Raw genomic sequence first — 21,872 nt, forward strand, 5'->3', positions numbered from 1 at the left:
TCCTCAGTTGCTTCTCATACCCCCACTGCCTGTTGTCTTTTTGCCACTTTGAAAATAAACATTCACTCATATCATCCGTCCTTTGCCTGCGTTTTGGGTCCTTTAATAATTCCACACGGCTCATCCCACGAGCCGTGACACCTTATAATCCGTTGCGCCTTATGTATGAAAACAGATCCGTTCATCGACAGTGCGCCTTATGGTCCAAAAAATATGGTAACTTATTAACACTGACAGAAATGTGAATTTAACTGGCATGGTCCACTTAAGATCAAAGTGGGCTTATGTGGCCCATATTGTGAAATAAATTTGACAACTCTGACATAAATTAGAAAAATGTCATTCATTTACCTGAGCTGTGAGATGTAAGGCAGACACTGCAGGAAACTCCTCACTTCACTCTCTTCATCTGAGCAGCCTGTCAGCTCCACTTGTTTCTTCTCTGGTTGGAGTTTCAGCACTTCCAGGAGGATGGAGGTCTTTCTCTCTGAGAGGTTTATGGACCAGACTGCAGGAGCTGACTGGAAAACTGACTGTAATGATAGGACTCTGAAAGCCATTTCAGAGTCACTGGAGTAGAGGTCCAGTAGGAAATCACACCATATTTCTCTAAGAGGAAATCCTTTATATGTGCACACTAATATTAACAGCTCCAGTAACTTGTCTCTTGTCCAGTGTTCTCTCTCTGCTGCTGCACAGATCAGATGGCCAAATAACCGGATTTCTTCTGAGAATTCAGGAACCACACTGAAATGAAAGAATGAACCTTAAGATATGGATTTTTAACAGACAAAGCAAAACATTTGCTTAAACAGTACAAAATGTGTTTGTTTATTTTACACACTAGAAAAATGTACAATGGTGCAATTTCTTTAATTTAAGAATAATTAAATAAAAAAACAAAAAACAAACACACATTGCAAAGTCAATAATTTACCTGAGCTGTGAGATATAAGGCAGACACTGAAGGAAACTCCTCAGTTCACTCTCTTCACCTGACCAAGCTATGAGACTCAGTTGTTTCTTCTCTGGTTGGAGTTTCAGCACTTCCAGGAGGATGGAGGTCTTTCTCTCTGAGAGGTTTATGAACCAGACTGCAGGAGTTGACTGGAAAACTGGCTGTAATGATGGAAGGACACTCAAGCCTGTTTTCGTTGTATAATAGTACAGGTCCATTAGGAAATCACACCATATCTCCTGCAGAGGGAGATTTTTATATGTGCACACTGATGATAACAGCTCCCGTTTCTTCTCTCCTGTCTGCTGTTCTCTCTCTGCTGCTGCACAGAACAGATCCCCAAAGAACCTGACTGCTTCTGATGATTCTGATGATGTAGTACTAAAACTGAAATCAAGAATATCAGCACATTTCATGAAAACTGTAGTATGAAAGTGAGTTGAAATATTTAATGCTTCTAGTATGACATTTCGTACCTTGTTCTGTTAACCCGAAATGCTTAAGTACATCAAAGAGACTCTTATGAAAACACAAAAGCATAAAAGCTAATACTTTACCTGAGCTGTGAGATATACGGCAGACACTGAAGGAAAGTCCTCCCTTCATTTTCCTCATGTGACCAGCCTGTGAGATTCAGCTGTTTCTTCTCTGGTTGGAGTTTCAGCACTTCCAGGAGGATGGAGGTCTTTCTCTCTGAGAGGTTTATGGACCAGACTGCAGGAGTTGATTTGAAAACTGACCACAAGGGTGGAAGGACACTCAAGCCCATTTCATGCACACTGGGGTAGAGGTCAAGTAGAAGATCACACCACTTCTGTTTAAGAGTGAATGTTTGATAACTGCACATTGATGATAACAGCTCCAGTATCTTCTCTCCTGTCTGCTGTTCTCTCTCTGCTGCTGCACAGAACAGATTCACAAAGAACCTGGTTTCTTCTGAAGGTTGTGAAGCCTGAGGCTTGAAACTGAAATTAAGGCAATATATATATGTTTTCAATGACAATCTGATAGCTTCTTTAAATGGTGTTAATGTTCTTGGAATATTTAAATCTGCATAAGGAAGAAAACATCAAAGAGAAACACAAATAAAAAAATGCTGACAATTTACCTGAGTTCTGTGATATAAGGCAGACACTGCAGGAAACTCCTCACTTCACTCTCTTCATGTGAGCAGCCTGTCAACTCCACGTGTTTCTTCTCTGGTTGGAGTTTCAGCACTTCCAGGAGGATGGAGGTCTTTCTCTCTGAGAGGTTTATGGACCAGACTGCAGGAGCTGACTGGAAAACTGGCTGTAATGATGGAAGGACACTCAAGCCTGTTTTAGTCTTATAACAGTACAGATCAAGCAGTAAATCACACCATATGTCTTTAAGAGGGAATCCTTTGTATCTGCACACTGATGATAACAGCTCCAGTATTTTCTCTCCTCCCTGCTGATCTCTTTCTGCTGCTGCACAGATCAGATTTCCCAAGAATCTGATTTCCTCTGAAGGTTCTGATAACTGAGAAATGAATCTGAAATCATACAGATTCTAAATATAATACATAATATTTTTGAAGGCATACAATAATTTGATTGAGCAGCTTAACTTAAATAGATATCCAACATATTTACCTGAGCTGTGAGATATAAGGCAGACACTGCAGGAAACTCCTCACTTCACTCTCTTCATGTGAGCAGCCTGTCAGCTCCACTTGTTTCTTCTCTGGTTGGAGTTTCAGCACTTCCAGGAGGATGGAGGTCTTTCTCTCTGAGAGGTTTATGGACCAGACTGCAGGAGCTGACTGGAAAAATGGCCTCAAACCCTGAAAGTCACCTAAAAACTCTTTGCTATTCACATATTGAAACAAATCAAGAAAGATGTTGTCCAAGTCAGTTTTAACAGGAAACAATGGGAGGAGCATCTTCACTACATTGTAGAAGTTTGGTTCATCATGAAGTGCTGCTTTCAGGCATAAATCCATGAACAGCCTCTTCTGCTCCCTCTCCAGTGTCCCATGGTACTTCTCCTGGCTCCATGAAACTGGACCTCTGAAGCTGAACAAGAGAATTTCACATGTACAAATACATTTGTGTTTATCTTAATCTTGAAAAAAAATAATACAATTTACAGCAGGGAAGAGACACAGGGTCCGTGCCATGCTGTAGTACAAATAGGTAACCACAACATTTATGATGGATATTTTGTGCAGAATGTCAGTGCTTGTACAAACCGAATTCTAATAAAGCTATGATGCTGTGTGACATATAAATACAAACAGAGTAAAATGATTGCGAATCTCATGAAGCAGTATTTTAGTCATCATAGAACATTAAAAAAAAAAACATATCAAATGTTGAAAATGAATTTGATGGGAGCAAAATGTCTCCAAAAAGTTGGGATGAGGCCATGTTTACCACTCTGTAGCACCCTCTCTTCTTTTATCAACAATCACTAAACACCTGGGATCTGAGGAGTGTGGTCCCAGTCCTGCCTGATAGAGGATTCAAGCTACTCAATGGTTCTTTTCATTTTGTCATGTGTCAACTGGTGAAAGGTCTGTACAGCCAGCAGGCCAGTTCACCACCTGAACTATTCTACTATGATGCAGTATCTGGTTTAGCATTATCTGACTGAAATATGTAGGGCCTTCCCTAAAAAAAGGTCATTGTCTTTAGTTTAAAGGCATATATAATATGCCTTTAAACTTAATACTTAATATATATAATATATATATATTGCTCTAAAACCTGTTTATAAGTTTTAGCAGTGATGATGCCTTTCTGTTTGAGCAAGCTGCAGATTCCATGAAGCTCTATACTGTCAGAGATGCAGGCTTTTGAACAGAGGACTTAGTACTTTAGTCCTGAGGATGAGGGTCCAAATTTTCTAGAGAAGACAGCAATGTTTCTGGAGCAGTGTTTCATGTTCTCATATGTCTTCTTTACACGATCTTATATGAGCTTTAACATGTGGAGTTAAACCCGATATCATGGTAAAGTGTGTAATAGACACTGTGGCCATTTCACATTTTCCCTCTCCAAAGTGTGAAGTGGGCACACATGCAGAAGTTCCAGTACCAGCAGGGGGAAATAATATATACGTATATATATAAAAAAATATTTATATTTATACCATATATAAATTCAATATAACTTATTTTTAAATCATACATGTTAAAGTCAGACATTCTTTTTTAGATTACTGCTCCTTAGTGTCTGACTCACTCACTCCCCCTCCCATCCTTCTCTCTCACATCAACACACAGCCTCTGAGGCCATCTTGTAGCTTAAACAAGCCGCTCCATATGAAATGTCAGTGAGATGCCTGTTATCAGTATCATGTCGTAGATGATATTTTCTTTTTCATTATATTGGTTAAATTTAGACCTGATTATATTTTTATTTTAATGTATTTTAATTAAGTGTGGTTAAATATCAGTAAAACCATGTATAAATTATGATTTTGTGTTTAACAATTACAAAATACTTTATACAATTTCTCTCATTCAGAATCATGTATAACGATGGGCTGGTGACACATTTCTTTTCATTTTGAATTTCTGCAACCAGTTTCACACACACACAGGTCCTTATCGGCCAAGGCTGAAACTTTTTTCCCCCCTATCCTCTCTGGCAGTGTAGCAATCACAGTTGTTGTCTGAAGCCTAAAAAATGTCAAGCAGATTTATTTTCACTACTGAAGCATTTCAACATTTGCTATAATGGTCCACTTGGTAGTCATATTTTATTAGAACTTTACTAGGATTTTTTTATTTTGAGTTATTACAACCATAATGGACAAGACAGGGGGATGGAAAAGAAAAACAAGAAAGAAACACCGGGGAGAAAATTAATAGAAAGAGAGGGAGAGAAAAATAGAGGAGAAAAAGATGGATAGAGAGAGAAAGAGAGAGAGAAAACACTGATAATCTGCACCTGTTGAAAAGAAAGGAAAAGTAGAAGAACACAGGCAGTCATGTGATTGAGCGGGCGGATGGAAACAATTAGTGATGGGGAGAAAAGGACCCAGATGCAAAACCCCTATGAGTGAAAGACCTAGGCAACAGCTGACCCTGCCTGGGATAGGGTCAAAGGGGCCCCACCCTGCTGCAAGGCACAGGGAATATGCATAAGGGCGAAAGTTGAATCCATGGGGTCTGGCCATACAAAGCTCACAAAAAGAACATGGGCTCACCCTTCTGTAGGGCCACCATCTACATCACTGAAGGCGTGGAGACATTGGCAAACCGATCCCCAGCTACCAAGGCTAGCCAGTGGGACATGAAAAGTCACGTCTCTGGTGGGGTAAGGATGCTGAATAAATGCATGAGGCTGAGAGCTACCGGCCCGATATAGTCGGGTTCACCTCAACACATGCCTTGGGCTCCAGAGCCAGTCACCTGGAGAGGGGCTGGACTGTCTCAATCTGGAGTTGCCTTTAATGAGAGGTGGCAGACTGGGGTGGGTTAGTATGTTCTCTGCGTGCTGCCTGTACATTGGAGTTTTTCCTAATGGATGAGAGGGTCTGGTTCCCTATACCTTTGCCCGATTATGGTCTGCACGTACAGTTCAGAGTACCCAGCCTTCTTGGAGTCCCTATGTGGGGTCTTTGAGGGTGCTCCACCTGGGGACTCTGTCGTCCTAGTGTGATACTTCAACATTCATGCAGGCAACAACAGTGAGACATGAAGGTGTGTGACTGGGGGAAATGACCTGCCAGTTCTGAACACAAGCGGTGTTCTCCTAGTGGACTTCTGTGCAGACCACAGTTTGTCCATAACAAACACCATGTTCGAACATAAGGGTGTCCATAAGTGCACGTGGGACCAGGATACTCTAGGCCACAGGTCAATGATCAATTAGATAATCATGTTATCAGATCTATGCTAGCATGTTGATGCCTGTTGTTGTGGTAACCACCAAACCAGACAGTGGACACCAGTGCTGAAGGGAACCATCAGGCTGAAGAAGGAGTCCTATCTGACTTGGGTAGCCTGAAGAACTTCAGAGGCATTGACAGGCTAAGCTGAGCATGGCTTTAACAGTGCCTGAAGCAAAAACTGGGATGTGGGAGGAGTTCAGTGAGGCCACGGAAAAAGACTTTGGGAGTGCCTCAAAGAGATTCTGGCAAGCAGTGGCTGTCCTTTGTCACTGATTCTGTTCATAATTTTTATGGACAGAATTTCTAGGTGTAGCCAAGTGGCAGAAGACTTCCACTTGGATGGTCTCAGAATCTCATCTCTGCTTTTTGCAGATGATATGGTTCTGTTGGCTTCATCAGGTGGTAGCCTCCAGCTCACACTGGAGTGGTTCGCAGCGTCAGGTATGAGAATTAGCAAATCCAAGTCTGAGCTCAGGATCCTCTGCCAGAAAAGTAAGTAGCTCAGGGTCTTGTTCGTGAGCGAGGAGCGGGAGATCAACAGACAGAGTGGTGCTGCGGCTGCAGTAATCCGAACGCTCCCGGTCTGTCATGGTGAAGAGAGACCTGAGTGTAAAAGTCAAGCTCTCAATTCACCAGTCGGTGTATGTCCATACCCTCACCTTTGCATGCTGTCCATGCTTTGGTGTGGGAAAGCATGGAAGGGACATTGTGGGCCAGCATGTCTATAACAGGCTTTGCGATGATACTGCGTTGGTATAATACAGTGAACTGTGTAAACAGACAGTGATTTCTGGAAATATTCCCAAGTTCATGCAGTGATGCTCTGTCTGTCCTGGTCGTTGTGTCCTCAGAGATGTTTTTCTGCAGTGCCTCACACTGCAGAAAAACATCTGCAGTGTGAGGGCAGCTGTGGTTACAACTGTGGTTTGCCTCCACCAGTGTGTGAATGTGAGAGTGAATGAATAGTGGAATTGTAAAGTGCTTTGAGTGTCTAGAAAAGCGCTATATAAATGCAATCCATTATTGTTATTATTATTATTATTATTATTATTTTCATGACATAATCATGCTGGTTTGCTGCCCGAGGGCTCAAAGGTCATAAGTATCCAATATTGTTTTTCATCCTTGTCCTTTGCACACAGAGATTTTTTTCAGATTATCTGAATCTAATGATGATATTATGTACTGTAGATAATTAGATCTTCAAAGTCTTTTTTTTTACACTACATTATTCTGAATGGTAAATGCTCTTAAGTAGTTGCAAAACGTCCCTTCAGCTTTTTCTTTTTAGTGCCAGCCTTTTGTTGGCCTCATCCCAAATTTTTGAAATGTGTTGCAGCCAATAAATGCAAAGTATCCTAATATTTTCCCTAAAATGTTAAATTTTCTTTGGTTCACAACAGGTTTTGATATTTAATAGGTTCTGTGTTCTATTGTGAATAAAATATGGGTTTTTGAGATTTCCTATTTGTTTTTTATGTAAATTTTAAATAGTATCCCCGAATTCTGAACTTTTTCAGAATTGGGGTTTCATGAATGAAATGAAAACTAACAAATTAGACATTCAGATTCATCAAGCACCATGAGACCAGCCTGAGGCCTCTCGGATTCTATGAAATGTAAGGCCTCAGATTTACTGTAGTTTTCGGGTCATAAGCCGCTACTTTTCACCCACACTGTGAACACTGCGGCTTATACTGAGGGGCGGCTAATGCATATTTTTTTTCATGCGGCCAAAAACATTTTGCCTGGTAACAGTAGACTAATAAAATTGATAAGTAGTATATATATGGTATATATTTTTTTACCGGTTGTTAACCCTTTAAAGCCGGGTGGAGCGGGCACGCTCAGTTTTGCATAACTATTTTTAAATCCCGGTAGCACTGCAACCACGTAAGCTAGCGCAATAATTCTTTTTGCATATGAAACCGGAGGAGTTGTACTTACATCTTATGCCATCAGCTTGTCCTAGGTCACAGTTTCCTTCCACATATAGCTTTGCAAAAATTGCATAAAAGCACTTGCAGCAACAAAAACATAATATTCCAGAAACACGCTTTGCCGATCCGATCAGCTGTTCGTAACACTTCCTACGTCCATCAGCGTGAACTATGGCATGTCAGCCATGACCTGCCTGCCATGACCTGCCTGAAACCGGAAGTGACCTCATATTGCGGAAATGTAGTTGTTTTTTTTTACCATCGTGGCCTTATGAGCCTATACTTGTGTTTTTAAGTTATGTTTGACTTTATGACTTTCTGTGTATTTTCTGGGATGCTTAGGACTCAAATTGCACTGCTGGAAATAGTTTATTTTGATGCACATGCTGTTTTTTTGCAAATTTGCATTATAATATTTATTTTCGTTTTTCCTGCAGTATATAAAAATTGGTGTATTTCAAAAATAAAACTATGAAGACACTCAAAATAAATTTCCTGTGGTGGGAAACTAGTTTGTGCAACTTTTTTGTATTTACAGTTTTGATGGATAAGCCTCTTAAATGTCTCTAACTAGAAATATATGTTAAAAAAAACAAAAACGATTTTCAATTTTTTGGTAGTTTATTGCACTTTTTTGCAATTTATGTAATTACTATGCACTTAATGCATACATATTATTAAAATTTGGGCTATAATGGTTGTGTTGATGTATAGCAACTTGAAATGCTCCCAAAAATGGCACTACAGCATGTAAAAATATAATATAAGCTCTGGCGGACTTGGGTTCTATGGTAGGTCTTAAAGGGTTAGGAGACGTTGTAATGTTGTTTGTGCACTGTTCCGTAAAAAACCCACAAGCATCGTAATTTCTGTGTTACCGATACGTACGTATACTTAAAGGTAGCTGTGTTAAAGGCGCTGTTGGAGGGAAAAAAGCATTTGCAGTATGTATTTTTGTATGTTACCATAACGTTTATGTTACCATGTTTATGTTACCATGTTTATGTTACCATGTTTATGTTACCATGTTTATGTTACCTTACGGATTAAATTAAACGTTAAAAATCCTCACGTGTAATATTACTGTGTATCTCATGTTACAAGTGAAATGCATACGGCTTTAAATCCGGTGCGGCCTGTACAAGTACAAAATTGATTTTCTTTCTAAAATTAGAGCATGCGGCTTTTAATCGGGTGCGCTCTGTAGTCCGGGATTTACGGTAATCACATTATCCAGCTTTCAGTTCAAAATTTAAAGCTCCTTTTCTATTTTTTTTAAAATGCCACCACAAAATAAGTCTCTTTTTTAACAGTCACAGACTATAAAAATAAGCAGGTACATAATTATTTGAAAGGAAAAGCTACATACCTGACTGAGCTGATGAACGGGAAAGCCTTTAGTAGAGACTCACACTGACTCTGACAGGGAGGAGTTTCATTGTCCCAGTAGAGGCAGACATTAACCTTTGTAGGCATCCTCTGCATGACTTCCACAGCTCTTTCATAAAGCTGCTTTTCACCATCAACTGGAAGGTGAAGGTTTCCATCTAGGCTGAGTAAGGTTTCAAAGTCCATCTGCTCTTCACTGATAAGAAAAAGCTCCCACAGCTGTTGAGCCAGAGAGTCAGACCTATAATTGAAAGAAGAGATCATTATCTCATTGTAAAACTAACCAAGAATATGAGTCTTATTACAGGTTGTAACCTAAGCAGTAATATAACCCTAAAACTGCATGTTCATTCTTACCATTGGACATTTTCAAAGCATTCAAACAGCTGTCTCATTCCTTGTTCTGATATGATCACGTCCTCGAGGTTCAGCCTTATTTTCCTTTCCTTTGACTGAGTGACCACAAAGGCCACAGCACAGCAAGGGTAAGGATCCAGACTGTCTCCACTGAGGTCAAGATGGTAGTCCAGTTTGTCTAGAAGGTAGACGCATGCTTCAGGACTCTGGGATTCATACAAGCACTGGCATAAGAACAGTATGTCGACATGGAGCCCACTGTCCTCAGTATCAGCCTCTTCTTGCTCACACAGATGAGGAAGAAATGTGTTTATCAGCTCCTTGAAGAACCAGTTAGATGTATTCTTCAGGTCCTGATCTGGAATCAGATGCTTCATCAAACTTGGGCTCTTCTCATTCAACAGTCGACACATGAAGGGGATCAGATGTTTCATGTGTTTCTTCTCCTCTGTGAGGCACTGCTGAAAAACATCTCTGACTTTATCAGGATTCTTCAGGAGCCACAGTGCTGCAAAAAACTCCTGCACTGTGTAATGGAGGAATGCATGTGTGGTTATTGTTTCAGTCGGGGCCACCTTGATGAGAAGTGGTTTCAGGAAGGACAGGACACAGATGTCTTCACAGGTCAGGTCTGTCAGGTTCACAGATTTTTGTTGGGTTGCAAGAAAAGCAGCTTCAGCCAGAGACAGAATTTCTTCTCTCTTGGTTTTGATGAAGGAATTTAGATCTTTGTTCTTTTTTTTGCTGTTTATCTGAAGGCAGAATCGAACAATATTGATGTATATCTCAGTTATTGTACATGGCTGTGGAGCATCTTTTGATGAAAAGCAAACAGCCATCATCAGTGCATACATGGGGACATGACAAAGAGTTATCAGTTCCAAGTTACTCAAAACTTTCTTCTGATCTTCACCGAGTGTTGCAGATAAGTATGTTTTTATAGTCTGCTCACTAAAGCCTTTCACCTCCACTCTGTCAAAGTCCCCAGAAAACAAGTCTTCATCCTCATCATCTGGTCTGCATGTTATGATGATCTTTGCGAGCGGCAGTAGGTCTTTGTTCAGAAGTTTCTCCACCACTGATGAAGAGATATCTGTGAGTCCATCAAAAATGATTGTAACATTTTCAGAGTGTCTCTCTATGTCCTGTAAGACCTCATCTTTGCCTTCATCTGGACCACAATAAAAGCTGAAAAGAAGTTCCTCCAAATCCTTGGCGTTCACGATCTGTGCTGTTTCCCTCATGTCAAAGTAAAACATGTAATCAAGCTCTTTGCTTTCTCTTTCTGCCCAGAGTCTCAGCATTTCACGAGTCAGTGCTGTCTTTCCAATTCCAGGTTTTCCAACCAAGATAATGTTTTTATCTGTTTTCAGCAGCACAGTGGGGGAAATGGTGGGTTTCTCTTCAGGGATGTATGTCCTCAGTTTTTTAGGGCGACTCAGCTTGCTTTTCCTTTTTTTAAATTTTTTTATTTTAGATGGACAAACACTTTCCTCTGTGTCTAATATAAGTGACGTGTATGACAGATCAGGCGTCTTGTTTCCTTCAAACCATTTTTTACTTGCTGCCCAAAAGTCATTTGATATTTTTTTTGCTTTTGACTTTAACTTTTCTTGATATTTGTGGCATGACCTTGGTCCTAAAAAACAGTGACAAAACAAATTCACTATGAATTAAATCAGTTGTCTTTCCAAATAACAGACACATTTGTGCAATGTATTAAAGTGCAGTTCATCAGTACATCAAAGATTTTTTTAAATTGAGATTTTACTACAAAATACCTTGTAAGTAGTGTGTATCGACTTGAGTCTCCTCCTTGAAGGAAAAGCAGCTGATCCAATGATGCAGATCAAACTTGTTTTTCTCAGTGGAAGCATCGCTGTTTTTCTCTAAAGTCCTCTTCCTTGTCATGTCGATAATCTTGAGTAACTCATAGCAGGCTGCTTCTCCTTTTTTTGTGACTGAGATCAGTGTTGTTCTTATTTTCTCTTCATCAGTTTTCTCTGCCTTTATATTGCTGACTTCTTCATCACCAAGAACACCTTTCTGATTCAAGTTTTCCAAAATCACAGAGAGATCCTTTAATCCACTTATAAGATGGCGTTTGGCACTCGTGACCCAGTCTAACGCAGACTGTGATGTGCAGGCCATGTTTCCTTATGTGTACACGCTGACCCAACTTCACTGACCTGCAGATCAAAATACTAATTTAAAAATGTTCATTTAAAAAGTTTAACTATATTTGAACTGTTTATAGTTATTATATCATTGATGTATTAGGTTTTATATGCATGTAATTTAAACTGAATTAATATTTACAGCTTAACAATGACTTGCAATTCAATAAAATTAGCAATTCGACAATATTGAGAATAATTCTGTAACAATATACAGTGATAATGATATTGGTTGACAAGAAATAGTTATTACTCCCTGAAATTGTCACGATCCTGGGTCTTATGACCCAGTGTTTTAGTTCATTTTGATGTTTATAGTATGTTTAAGCTCATTAGGTCTCCTATGTTCATTTGCTTATTAGTTCCCCCTTGTGTTTCCAACCCATGTTAAGTCTCCCCTGCTCTTCATGTGTTTCATGTCTGTGTCTTACGTTGTCAAGTTCTGGTTGTCATGTCTGCGTCTCATTATATTTCCTATTTTATTTTGAAGAGATCTTGTGTTTTTATATTATGGGTTATGTTTTGAGTCCTTTGTTGTACTGTTTCTTGTTTCCTTAGGTCTCAGTTATGGTTATCATAGGTTTAGTTCTTTGGCTTTGTAATATGGCTTCCCTGTGTTCCATGTTGTGTCTACTGTGATGTTTTTGTACCATGTTTCAGGTTCCTATGTTCCGTCTCCCCAGTTGCTGTTAAGTTTACATGTCTAGAGTTCAGTCAGTATGTTTCCTGTTTTATTTTGAAGAGGTCTGGTGTTCCTGTGTTCATCGTGTTTAGTTTTACTCTTCCACTGTGACGTCGTTATGTTCATGTGTCAGCTGTTTCCCCATGTGTTCCCACTTCCCTCATTATCCTCCTGTGTGTATTTGTAGCTGAGATATAATATACTGAGTGTGAACATTCTCAAAACTGTATTGTATATAGTTTATTTATTTTTTATTGTGTAAATTTAATTTATGTAAAACTAAGGTTCCACGTGTCACTGTTGAAGTGGGGCATTAATCAGTGTGACGCCACTTGTAAACATGTTGCGTGTGTGGGGTTTCCCAGCCAGAGCTGCATGGACTCCACACTGGTGAGGCACACTTTCTGTAGCTCCTCTCCCTGTACTAAATTATACATTTAAATTTGGTGTATTTTTCTTTGCTAAGGATTAGTTCTTATGGCTAAAAACTCCCAAAGTGTTTTTGATTGCTTTGAACGAGAAAAATAGTAATTGGAACTGCGTTTTATCTGTTACACCATCCGTTTATGTGGTCCTTACTTGTGCTAAACAGGGATGAGGAGAGGCCTGCTGTTGCTGTGTGACACTGATTTTGCTGCTGCACTTTGTCTTTTAGAAATAAATCCAGTTTCCAGCCAGTCTGTGTCTGTCGTCACAACGCAGTCAACCATTTGAAATCTGCTACATATTTAGTCCGTGTGCTTTCAGTCATTCTTTGTCAGGTCGTCTGCTCATCCATGTCACAACTTCAGGTATCTACGTCAGTTCACCATGTTTAAGGTTTTTTCATGTTTAGTTTTAGTTCACCCAGTTTAGGTTATTGTTTAGTTTCACCAATGCCCTTTTGTTTGTACCCTCTTTGCTAGCCTCAATAAACGGTTTGTTTTTTGTTAAATCCACGCCACGTTCAGTTTTTGGTCTGCGTTTGAGTCCTCTTTTGCAAACACATACAGTCTGCCCCAGCCAGACTGTGACAGAAATAGAGCAGGGAGTAATAACGGAGTTCACCAGTAATGAGAGAAATACGAAAACAAATGTCAAAGATCACAAAATAATGCAGCTATAGCACAGACAATGGCTGTAGTGACACTCTTCATTGTTTTTAACACTCATTTTCATTTCAGCTCTTTATATGTTATAACTCAGCGGTCGGCAACCTTTCTGACGATGAGTGCCATCTAAAATTTCCTCAGAAGTCAGTGTGCCATATGATTGCATTAGCAATAAATTTAATAACGCTCTATATGAACAGTTACACACTCTATAGAACAACTTTATAGAATTATATTTGTTCGCAGATGTTGGCAGCTATCAGCGAATAGTTATCAGCTATTTTGAAACAAAAAAAGACACTTTTTATCCATAACAGCAAATAAACTGTACAACAGAAAATGCAAATGCTATTTATGGTCTCCTCACAACAATGATAAGAAAAATAAACTGTTCCAATATGGCATGTTTGTTAATACAGGGATACACATGCTTTTTTTTTTTTTTGCTTTTTTTTGCCTGTCCCGTTTGGTTCTTTTGCCATCAGAATTATTGTCTGAAGGCCAAGAAGGATGCCCAACGGATTTACTATACCAAGTGGACCATCCCAGCCATATTGGTCCATTTGATTGACCTTTTTATTGTTTATTTATTATTATTATTTATTTATTTATTTACAACAATTTATTTTCAGTTGTTACATACGGGACAGACATGACTGGAGGAAAGGAGAGGGAGGGAAAGAAAAACAGCGGGGAAGAGGAACAGTGATTAAGGGCACAAAAAAAAGGTGGGGGGGGACCCTGAAGGTAAGCGCGTCATAGACTAAAGTAAAACAGTATGTCGGATGTGCCACGCAATGCTCAATTACATGGGTGGGAACTAGTGCGTTAGCGCAGTTAGCTCGTTAACGTGTTGGCCATCCAGTCCCTCGCACGGGGCGATCTGCGGTAGCTCGTTAACGGAGACTTGCCGTGTTGTGGCGTTAACGTCATTTCAACGAGATTAACGCTGACAGCACTAGTGGGAACACAACGAATATGACTGCACATTTACTCCGACATCATCCTAGTGCAAAGACAAGTGGAAGCAGACAAAAACAACAAGCACGCATGCTACAAACTTTACCCGAGTCATTTAGACAGCCGTTAGCACATGATTCTCCTTATGGGGACCTGATATGTTTAATATGCTGCTGAGAATATAGCCCAGAAGAAGCGGATAGTGTAGCTTTTATTTTGGAAAGAGCCATTTCTCTGTTATAAACTCTCTTTTCCAAAGATGAGTGATTTCTGATCAGATAGATTTATTTAATTTTATTACTTTGTTGTTTCAGCAACATAAAATTTAAAAACTGTACTTTTCAGTTAAAATATATATTTATAATTTTAATAAATGACAAATTAAAAAAGCATGAACATTTTTTTTGTATCGAAAAAATATCGAACCGTGACACCAAAGTATCGAATCAAACCGAACAGTGAATTTTGTGTATCGTTGCACCCCTAATAAATATTAGGGGTTAACGAGCTACCGCGGATCGCCCCGTGCGTGGGGCTGGACGGCGTCAACATGTTAACAAGCTAACTGCGCTAACACACTAGTTCCCACCCATGTGTGGCGTGAATAAGGCACGACGGGACCACGGAGCAACGTTCAGAGCCAACTTTATTTAATTCACGTCACACCACACACACCAACCCCTGAGTCCCCGTGTTTTAACACGGCGGGCGTGATTGCGGATGCCGTGCAGGTGCGTCCGCACGGCACCGCAGACCACGCCCCACCACATACCCCCATCGCCCGATTGAGGCCGGGGAGCAATCTGGCCGAACCTACTCCCCCCAGCTGCGCAGGCTGCCCTGGAGCAGGGACCTCCATCTCCTCGCACAGCTGCTCCGCCACCACCTCCGCCACTCCCGTTTGGAGCGGCTCCCCCGCACTACGCCTCCGCCTCCAGTATATATATATATATATATATATATATATATATATATATATGTGTGTATATGTGTATGTATATATATATATATATATATATATATATATATATACATACACATATACACACATATATATATATATATATATATATATATATATATATATATATATATATATATATATATATATATATATATGTATCAGCTGTCATCTGTGAGGTGTGAGCGGAGTTTGTGTTTAACATAGATCACGGTGCAGCTGCTGACATAATGTGGATCCGAAGATCCATAATTGGCCTACCTGGGGTTGAAAGTCTCTGTGAATGCACGGCGTTTCGGCAGGTATACCGGCTTCCGCGAGTGTGATGCTTATTTTGAGCGACGAAAAAGAATAAAATATAATTTTATTTTTATATTTCAAAATCACAATAATCTTCCAATTTAGAACTACAAGTTTAAAAATAACTAACACAAAAAATACACTTCAGCTAAATACTTGTCATTTATTTTCCCAAACCACGCGGAGCCGCAGTATAAGGACTAAAGAGCCGCATGCGGCTCCGGAGCCGCAGGTTGCCGACCCCTGTGCTAGAGGGTGTGGGGAGCCATAGCCCCGTCCCCCAGGGCGGGAAGCAGGTATGGAGGAGATACAGGCTCCAGACATCCAGAGACCCTCAGAGCGCAAGAGTCAAAGGAAGACCATTGGACGGGCAACTGTGCCACTCTCCCGGAAAGAGCTGAGGAGAGCCCCAGATGAGGGGTCACTCAGCAGCTGCGGAGCAGAAGCCCGGAGGGGTTGAGGTGGTTTCAGTGATACACATGCAAATGTGATCTCTGGTCTCCCACTCAGAGACACAGGTCTCCAAGTGTCCAGCATTCAGACGGCTACCTGAGGACACTCTTCGTGTGAGAGAAAATCTGCTCACACAGATATGTAGAGCCAAATACTGTCAATAAGGCCTCTGCAATGTTCAGAAGACAGTTAAACTTGTCTGGTAGTGATGTCCAGCAGGTGAAAATGCAAACTCCATGAACACGCATAGCTGTGGATTCCAGCTGCATTCGTAGTTCTGCAAACTTTGACCCCTACAGAATCGAGCTTTTCAGTTCAATCAGCTGCATTTCAATGTCCTCTGTGTCCAGCCAGTTAATGCGAGACAAATCCAGCTGCTCATTAAAGCTTTCTGGTTAATCAGAAAAGAAAACATTGGTCCACACCTGAAAGTCCTGAAAACACATTGTGAATTCTGTCTCGAGTCTACGGATGTATCCGTGTATTTCTGCGGTGCTGATGCTGTGCAGCTCCTGAAGCATTTGAAGGTCGGAATGTGGAAATTTCAACATCGCTTGAAATTTTTTTTAGCCAATTACAAGTTGAATCTGGTAGTTGGGGTTGTTAGCTATGATACTGTCATTAAGAAGCGGCTATTTTGCGATGTGCACTGCTGACCCAGGCATTCATTTTTAATGCACCTTCTCAGATTAATTCACTGCGTGTTGTGCCATTAGTTAACCCTTCGCATGCCAGCTTTGGCACGCGTGCCCAGGGCTGCCGACCCCTGTTATAACTTTTGAGTTTTTATTATAGGATAACGTTGGAGGGAGTATATAAATGAAACTCGTCGGATTGCCTTGGTGAGCTCTTGCATAGACATTTATTGTGCATGCTATTGGCTTCTTTCAAGTAAATAAATGTATTGGAGCTTGTTACTCTGTTTGTCTGCTTCATACGGGAATTTTCTTTTACACTACAGCTGTTGCCTGATGAGCCACTCAGACCCAGTACCAGATTACTCCTCATTTCCCAGTGATTTAACACCTGAGGCAACATCTGTCATTTTGGAGGACACCCAGAGACTGCATACAGTCTTACAGATGCAGTTCAGCTCCAATGCTACCAAGCTTGGCACCCTGCTTACATACCTGCTTCCCCAGTGTTAATCCCAGTCTACTTTGTTAAGGCCCATAGCAATCCACTTGTATACCACCTAATGCATTAAGGGAGAGGAGAATGTGAATTGTCTGGAATGGGAGTTATTATCACTGTCCAAATTAATGTTGAGATCAGCAAAGATCATCATGTTAGAAGAAAGTACAGAGAAATGAGGAAGAAGAGCAGCAACGTCATTAAAAAAATACTTCTCTGGCTTAGGTGGTCAGTAAACAGTATATATGATTTTAAGAGTATGTAGAGGGAGCTTTAAAGTGGTGAATTTAAATGAGTGAAAGATGGGAACAGAGCACTGCTCTTCCTCTCTGGAATACCTTTTTATTCACTGCAAACCGTTTTATTCTCCACGGGAGTTTGCTTCATTCATCCTGGCCGCTGTTTACATCCCGCCAGATGCGGATGCGCAGGCAGCTCAGAGCGCACTCGCGGAGCAGACACTGCACACGGAGCGGACATTCCCGGACTCTCTCATCATTGCTCTTGGAGACTTTAACAAAGCCAATCTGAGCCATGAGCTTCCCAAATACAAGCAGTATATTAAATGCCCGACCAGAGAGGAGAGGACATTAGACCACTGTTACAGCACGATCAGCGGGGCCTATCGCGCGGTGCCCCGCGCTTCACTCGGACTTTCTGACCACGTCATGATCCACCTGATCCCCGCCTACAGACAGAGGCTGAAGCTCTCCAAACCTGTCGTGAGGACCAAAAAACTGTGGAGCAACGAGGCTGTGGAGGAGTTTCGCACGTGTTTGGAGTCTACAGACTGGGACACAATGAAGGCTGCTTCTAACAGCTTGGACGAGTTTACGGACACTTTCACCTCCTATATCCACTTCTGTGAGGACAGCATTGTGCCATCACGCACCAGGGTGAGTTATAACAATGACAAACCCTGGTTTACTCCTAAACTCAAAAAGCTGTGGCTGGAAAAGAGAAAGGCGTTCAGAAGCGGAGACAGGGACTGCTACAGAGAGGCCAAGTACAGGTTCACTAAAGAAGTGGACATTGCCAAACATCAGCACTCTGAGAAGATGCAGCAGCAGATCTCAGAGAATGACTCGGCCTCTGTGTGGAAAGGTTTTAGGAATATCACCAACTACAAGCCTAAAACCCCCCACTCCACTGATGACTTGCTCTTGGCCAACACCCTCAACGACTTTTACTGCCGTTTTGACGAGCCATCAGGCAGCCTTCACACCTCCAACAGCCCCAACAATAGAGACACTTTGGACACTCATTCCCCCACCTCTCCCCCCTCCATAGAGCCATCACCACCTTCAAACACTTCACCTACAACACCCCCCTCCTCACCCCGCACAAAAGAGGATTTCACACCACCTCCTCCCACCACAACTCATTCATATTCATGAAGCAGGTGTGAGGAAGCAGTTTAAGAGTCTGAATGCTCGAAAAGCTCCCGGCCCAGACGGCGTGTCTCCTGCCACCCTCAGACACTGTGCAAACGAGCTGGCCCCAGTGTTTTCTGGCATTTTCAACTCCTCACTGCAGGCATGTCATGTGCCTGCCTGCTTCAAGTCCTCTACCATAATCCCTGTCCCCAAGAAACCTAGGATCACTGGACTAAATGACTACAGACCCGTGGCTCTGACATCTGTGGTCATGAAGTCATTTGAGCGCCTGGTTCTCTCCTATCTCAAGACCCTCACAGCCCCCCTCCTGGACCCCCTGCAGTTTGCATACAGAGCCAACAGGTCTGTAGATGACGCCATCAACACGGCCCTACACTTCATCCTGCAGCATCTGGACTCCCCAGGAACCTACGCCAGGATCCTGTTTGTGGACTTCAGCTCTGCCTTCAACACCATCCTTCCAGACCATCTCCGAGGCAAGCTTTCCCAGATGAATGTGCCTGATCCCATCTGCCGGTGGATCACTGACTTCCTGACGGACAGGAAGCAGCATGTGAGGCTGGGAAAGAATGTCTCGGACTCCCGGACCATCAGCACCGGCTCCCCTCAGGGCTGTGTTCTTTCTCCTCTGCTCTTCTCCCTGTATACTAACTGCTGCACCTCCACCCACCAGTCTGTCAAGCTAATCAAGTTTGCAGATGACACCACCGTTATTGGACTCATCTCGGACGGGGATGAGTCTGCCTACAGGAGGGAGGTTGAACGTCTGGTGTCCTGGTGCAGCCACAACAACCTGGTGCTGAATGCCCAGAAGACAGTGGAGATTATTGTGGACTTCAGGAAGCACACAGCCCCACTCCCCCCCATCATCCTGACTGACACCCCCATCACCTCTGTGGACTCATTCCGCTTCCTGGGTACCACCATCACTCAGGACCTGAAGTGGGAGCCCACCATCACCTCCGTCATCAAGAAAGCCCAGCAGAGGATGTACTTCCTGAGGCAGCTGAAGAAATTCAACCTGCCAACACGGACGATGATGCAATTCTACACCGCAATCATCGAGTCCATCCTCACCTCCTCCATCACCGTGTGGTATGCTGGAGCCACTATCAGGGACAAACAGAGACTGCAGCGTGTTGTGCGCTCTGCTGAGAAGGTGATTGGCTGCAGACTCCCATCTCTGCAGGACCTGTACACCTCCAGGACACTGGGGCGTGCAGCTCGGGTCTCAGCTGACCCTTCTCACCCTGGACACAGTCTGTTTGACCTGCTCCCCTCAGGCAGGAGGCTCCGGTCCATTCGCACCAGAACCTCTCGCCATAAGAACAGTTTCTTCCCCTCTGCTGTCGGACACATGAACAATAACCGTATGACTGTTCCCACCACTAACACATGACCCTACGCTGTGTTCACTGCATCATTCCATGTTTGGCAATGATCACCACCTGCACTCATGTATATATCATGTATATATCTATCTACTTAGCACTTTTAATTCTTATTCTTATTTTTATTTTCATGTCTATTTAAGCGTAATTTATGACAGTATGTTTGCACTGAAGCACCACAGCAATTTCCTAATGTTGCAAACCTGCTCAACATTTGGCAATAAAACCCTTTCTGATTCTGATTCTGAGACAGGAAGAACTTTCCAGTGCTTGCAATGGATCATCGCAAGACCCCTGTTCTTCCCTAAGCCTCAAGTATGACAGGTTCAAAAAGACGGATGGAGTGGCTTCATTGAGTGAGAAAAAGTCTCCAGTCTGTTGCAATGTTTCAGTCAAGAAGTCTAACTTACAGTTAGAGAGGAGATCCTGGACAAGATGCCCCTTGCCAGTAAGTGGATGTTTAATACACCAAAGCTAGGGGGTTAACATCCTGGCTGGTGTTATGGTATGTTGAGTTGCAGACCAAGTGGACTTCATTGGTTTGGTGTTGTCATGGTTTAAACTTCGTCCAGATAGCAGCAGCAGGAGGAGAATTAGCAGCCTGAAAAAATTGAAAAAATTGAGAAAAATCTAGGACAGGATTACTCTTAAATACTCATATGTTGTTGTTGTCCAGCAATTATAAAGAGTGAAAAAAGAGTGAAAAAGCATCTAAAAGGGGAGATACTACGGTTTGATGTTTTGTTTTGTTTTCCACATAATAACATAATACTTGATGTTGAACAAATTATTTGTTGCATTTAGTTAACTGTAGTTTTGGTGTAATGTGCAACTTTATTTGTAGACAATGTTTTGAAAAAGATCACGTTTGCTTGTTCAAATATGTTAAAAATCATCAGCTTTTTATGGTGATATAATTTAACATTAATTTAGACCGCATTAGAACATTTATGTCACATATTTATAAAACATTTGGAATACAGACAGACCTTTATTAACAACTAAACAAATTCATTTGTAAAATATGAAGATATATTAATGATAGGTTAGTAGCTTGAACCTATTGTGTGTGTGTGTGTGTGAGGTCAAGATGTGACCCTGTGAAGACTCCCCAAGGCTGGCGCCTAGAAGTCTAGCAGATTTATCTAAACAAAAGGCTCTTATACTTAAACAGATATACGTGTGTTTGCTATACCATAAATCAGCAAAGGAAGATACGACCTCTCCTCTGTAGGGGAGTGAACTCACCCCCTCTTCATGCTACACAGAGTTGTTACAGACCTCTTAGGATGAAACATTCTTTCAATCTACAAATGATTATATACTTCTAAGCATATGAGTAAATGTTTCTAAGCATAAATGACAATCAACAATACAAACTCTAACAATATATACTTTAGATGATGCAGTTTAGATGAGTTTTTATTTATACTTTCACGTTTGAAAGAAAAGAAAACTTGCATGTTAGAAAATAAATGAGAGAAATGAAGCTGCTATTAAAATGCAAGTCTGCAGCATCAGGACACTGATATCAGCAGCAAGTCTTCAGCACTGAAAAGTGTGAGCTATATTTTTACTCCCAAACTAAAAGTTTAGTTAGGTTTTAGTTTCGTTTTAGTTAGGTTTCATCTGTAAATGCTTGTTGCATCTCCAATTAATACTACTAATAATAGTAATGATAATGATAAACTTTGCACTTATAAATCTGAATTTAAACTTCATTATAACAGTTCAGATGTACACAAACGAGGATAACTGTCACCACCACGTGACCGACTTCCATAAGCTGGCAGTTGTGGAGGCTGCCTCCAGTTCT

At 41.4% G+C, this 21,872-nt stretch overlaps 1 protein-coding gene across 1 annotated transcript in view; it reads right to left on the reverse strand.

The window, feature by feature from the left end:
* The window catches only part of LOC146680819 (uncharacterized), a 79,348-nt gene that overhangs the window by 56,685 nt on the left and 791 nt on the right, over positions 1-21,872 (reverse strand). Inside the window, exons 2-10 of the mRNA XM_085447704.1 lie at positions 20,467-20,657; positions 11,292-11,699; positions 9,511-11,149; positions 9,134-9,394; positions 2,575-2,997; positions 2,067-2,474; positions 1,516-1,923; positions 938-1,345; positions 352-747 (exon numbers count right to left, since the gene is read on the reverse strand). Of these exons, the coding sequence (XP_085303830.1) occupies positions 352-747; positions 938-1,345; positions 1,516-1,923; positions 2,067-2,474; positions 2,575-2,997; positions 9,134-9,394; positions 9,511-11,149; positions 11,292-11,661 (4,313 nt within the window). The 5' untranslated portion in view covers positions 11,662-11,699; positions 20,467-20,657. The remainder of the gene's footprint in view (positions 1-351; positions 748-937; positions 1,346-1,515; positions 1,924-2,066; positions 2,475-2,574; positions 2,998-9,133; positions 9,395-9,510; positions 11,150-11,291; positions 11,700-20,466; positions 20,658-21,872) is intronic.

Source organism: Copadichromis virginalis, linkage group LG23 (genome assembly GCF_057382275.1).
Source record: "Copadichromis virginalis isolate Kocher_CV1m ecotype Utaka linkage group LG23, C_Virginalis_male_GT1.1, whole genome shotgun sequence".
Taxonomy (NCBI): Eukaryota; Metazoa; Chordata; class Actinopteri; order Cichliformes; family Cichlidae; genus Copadichromis; species Copadichromis virginalis.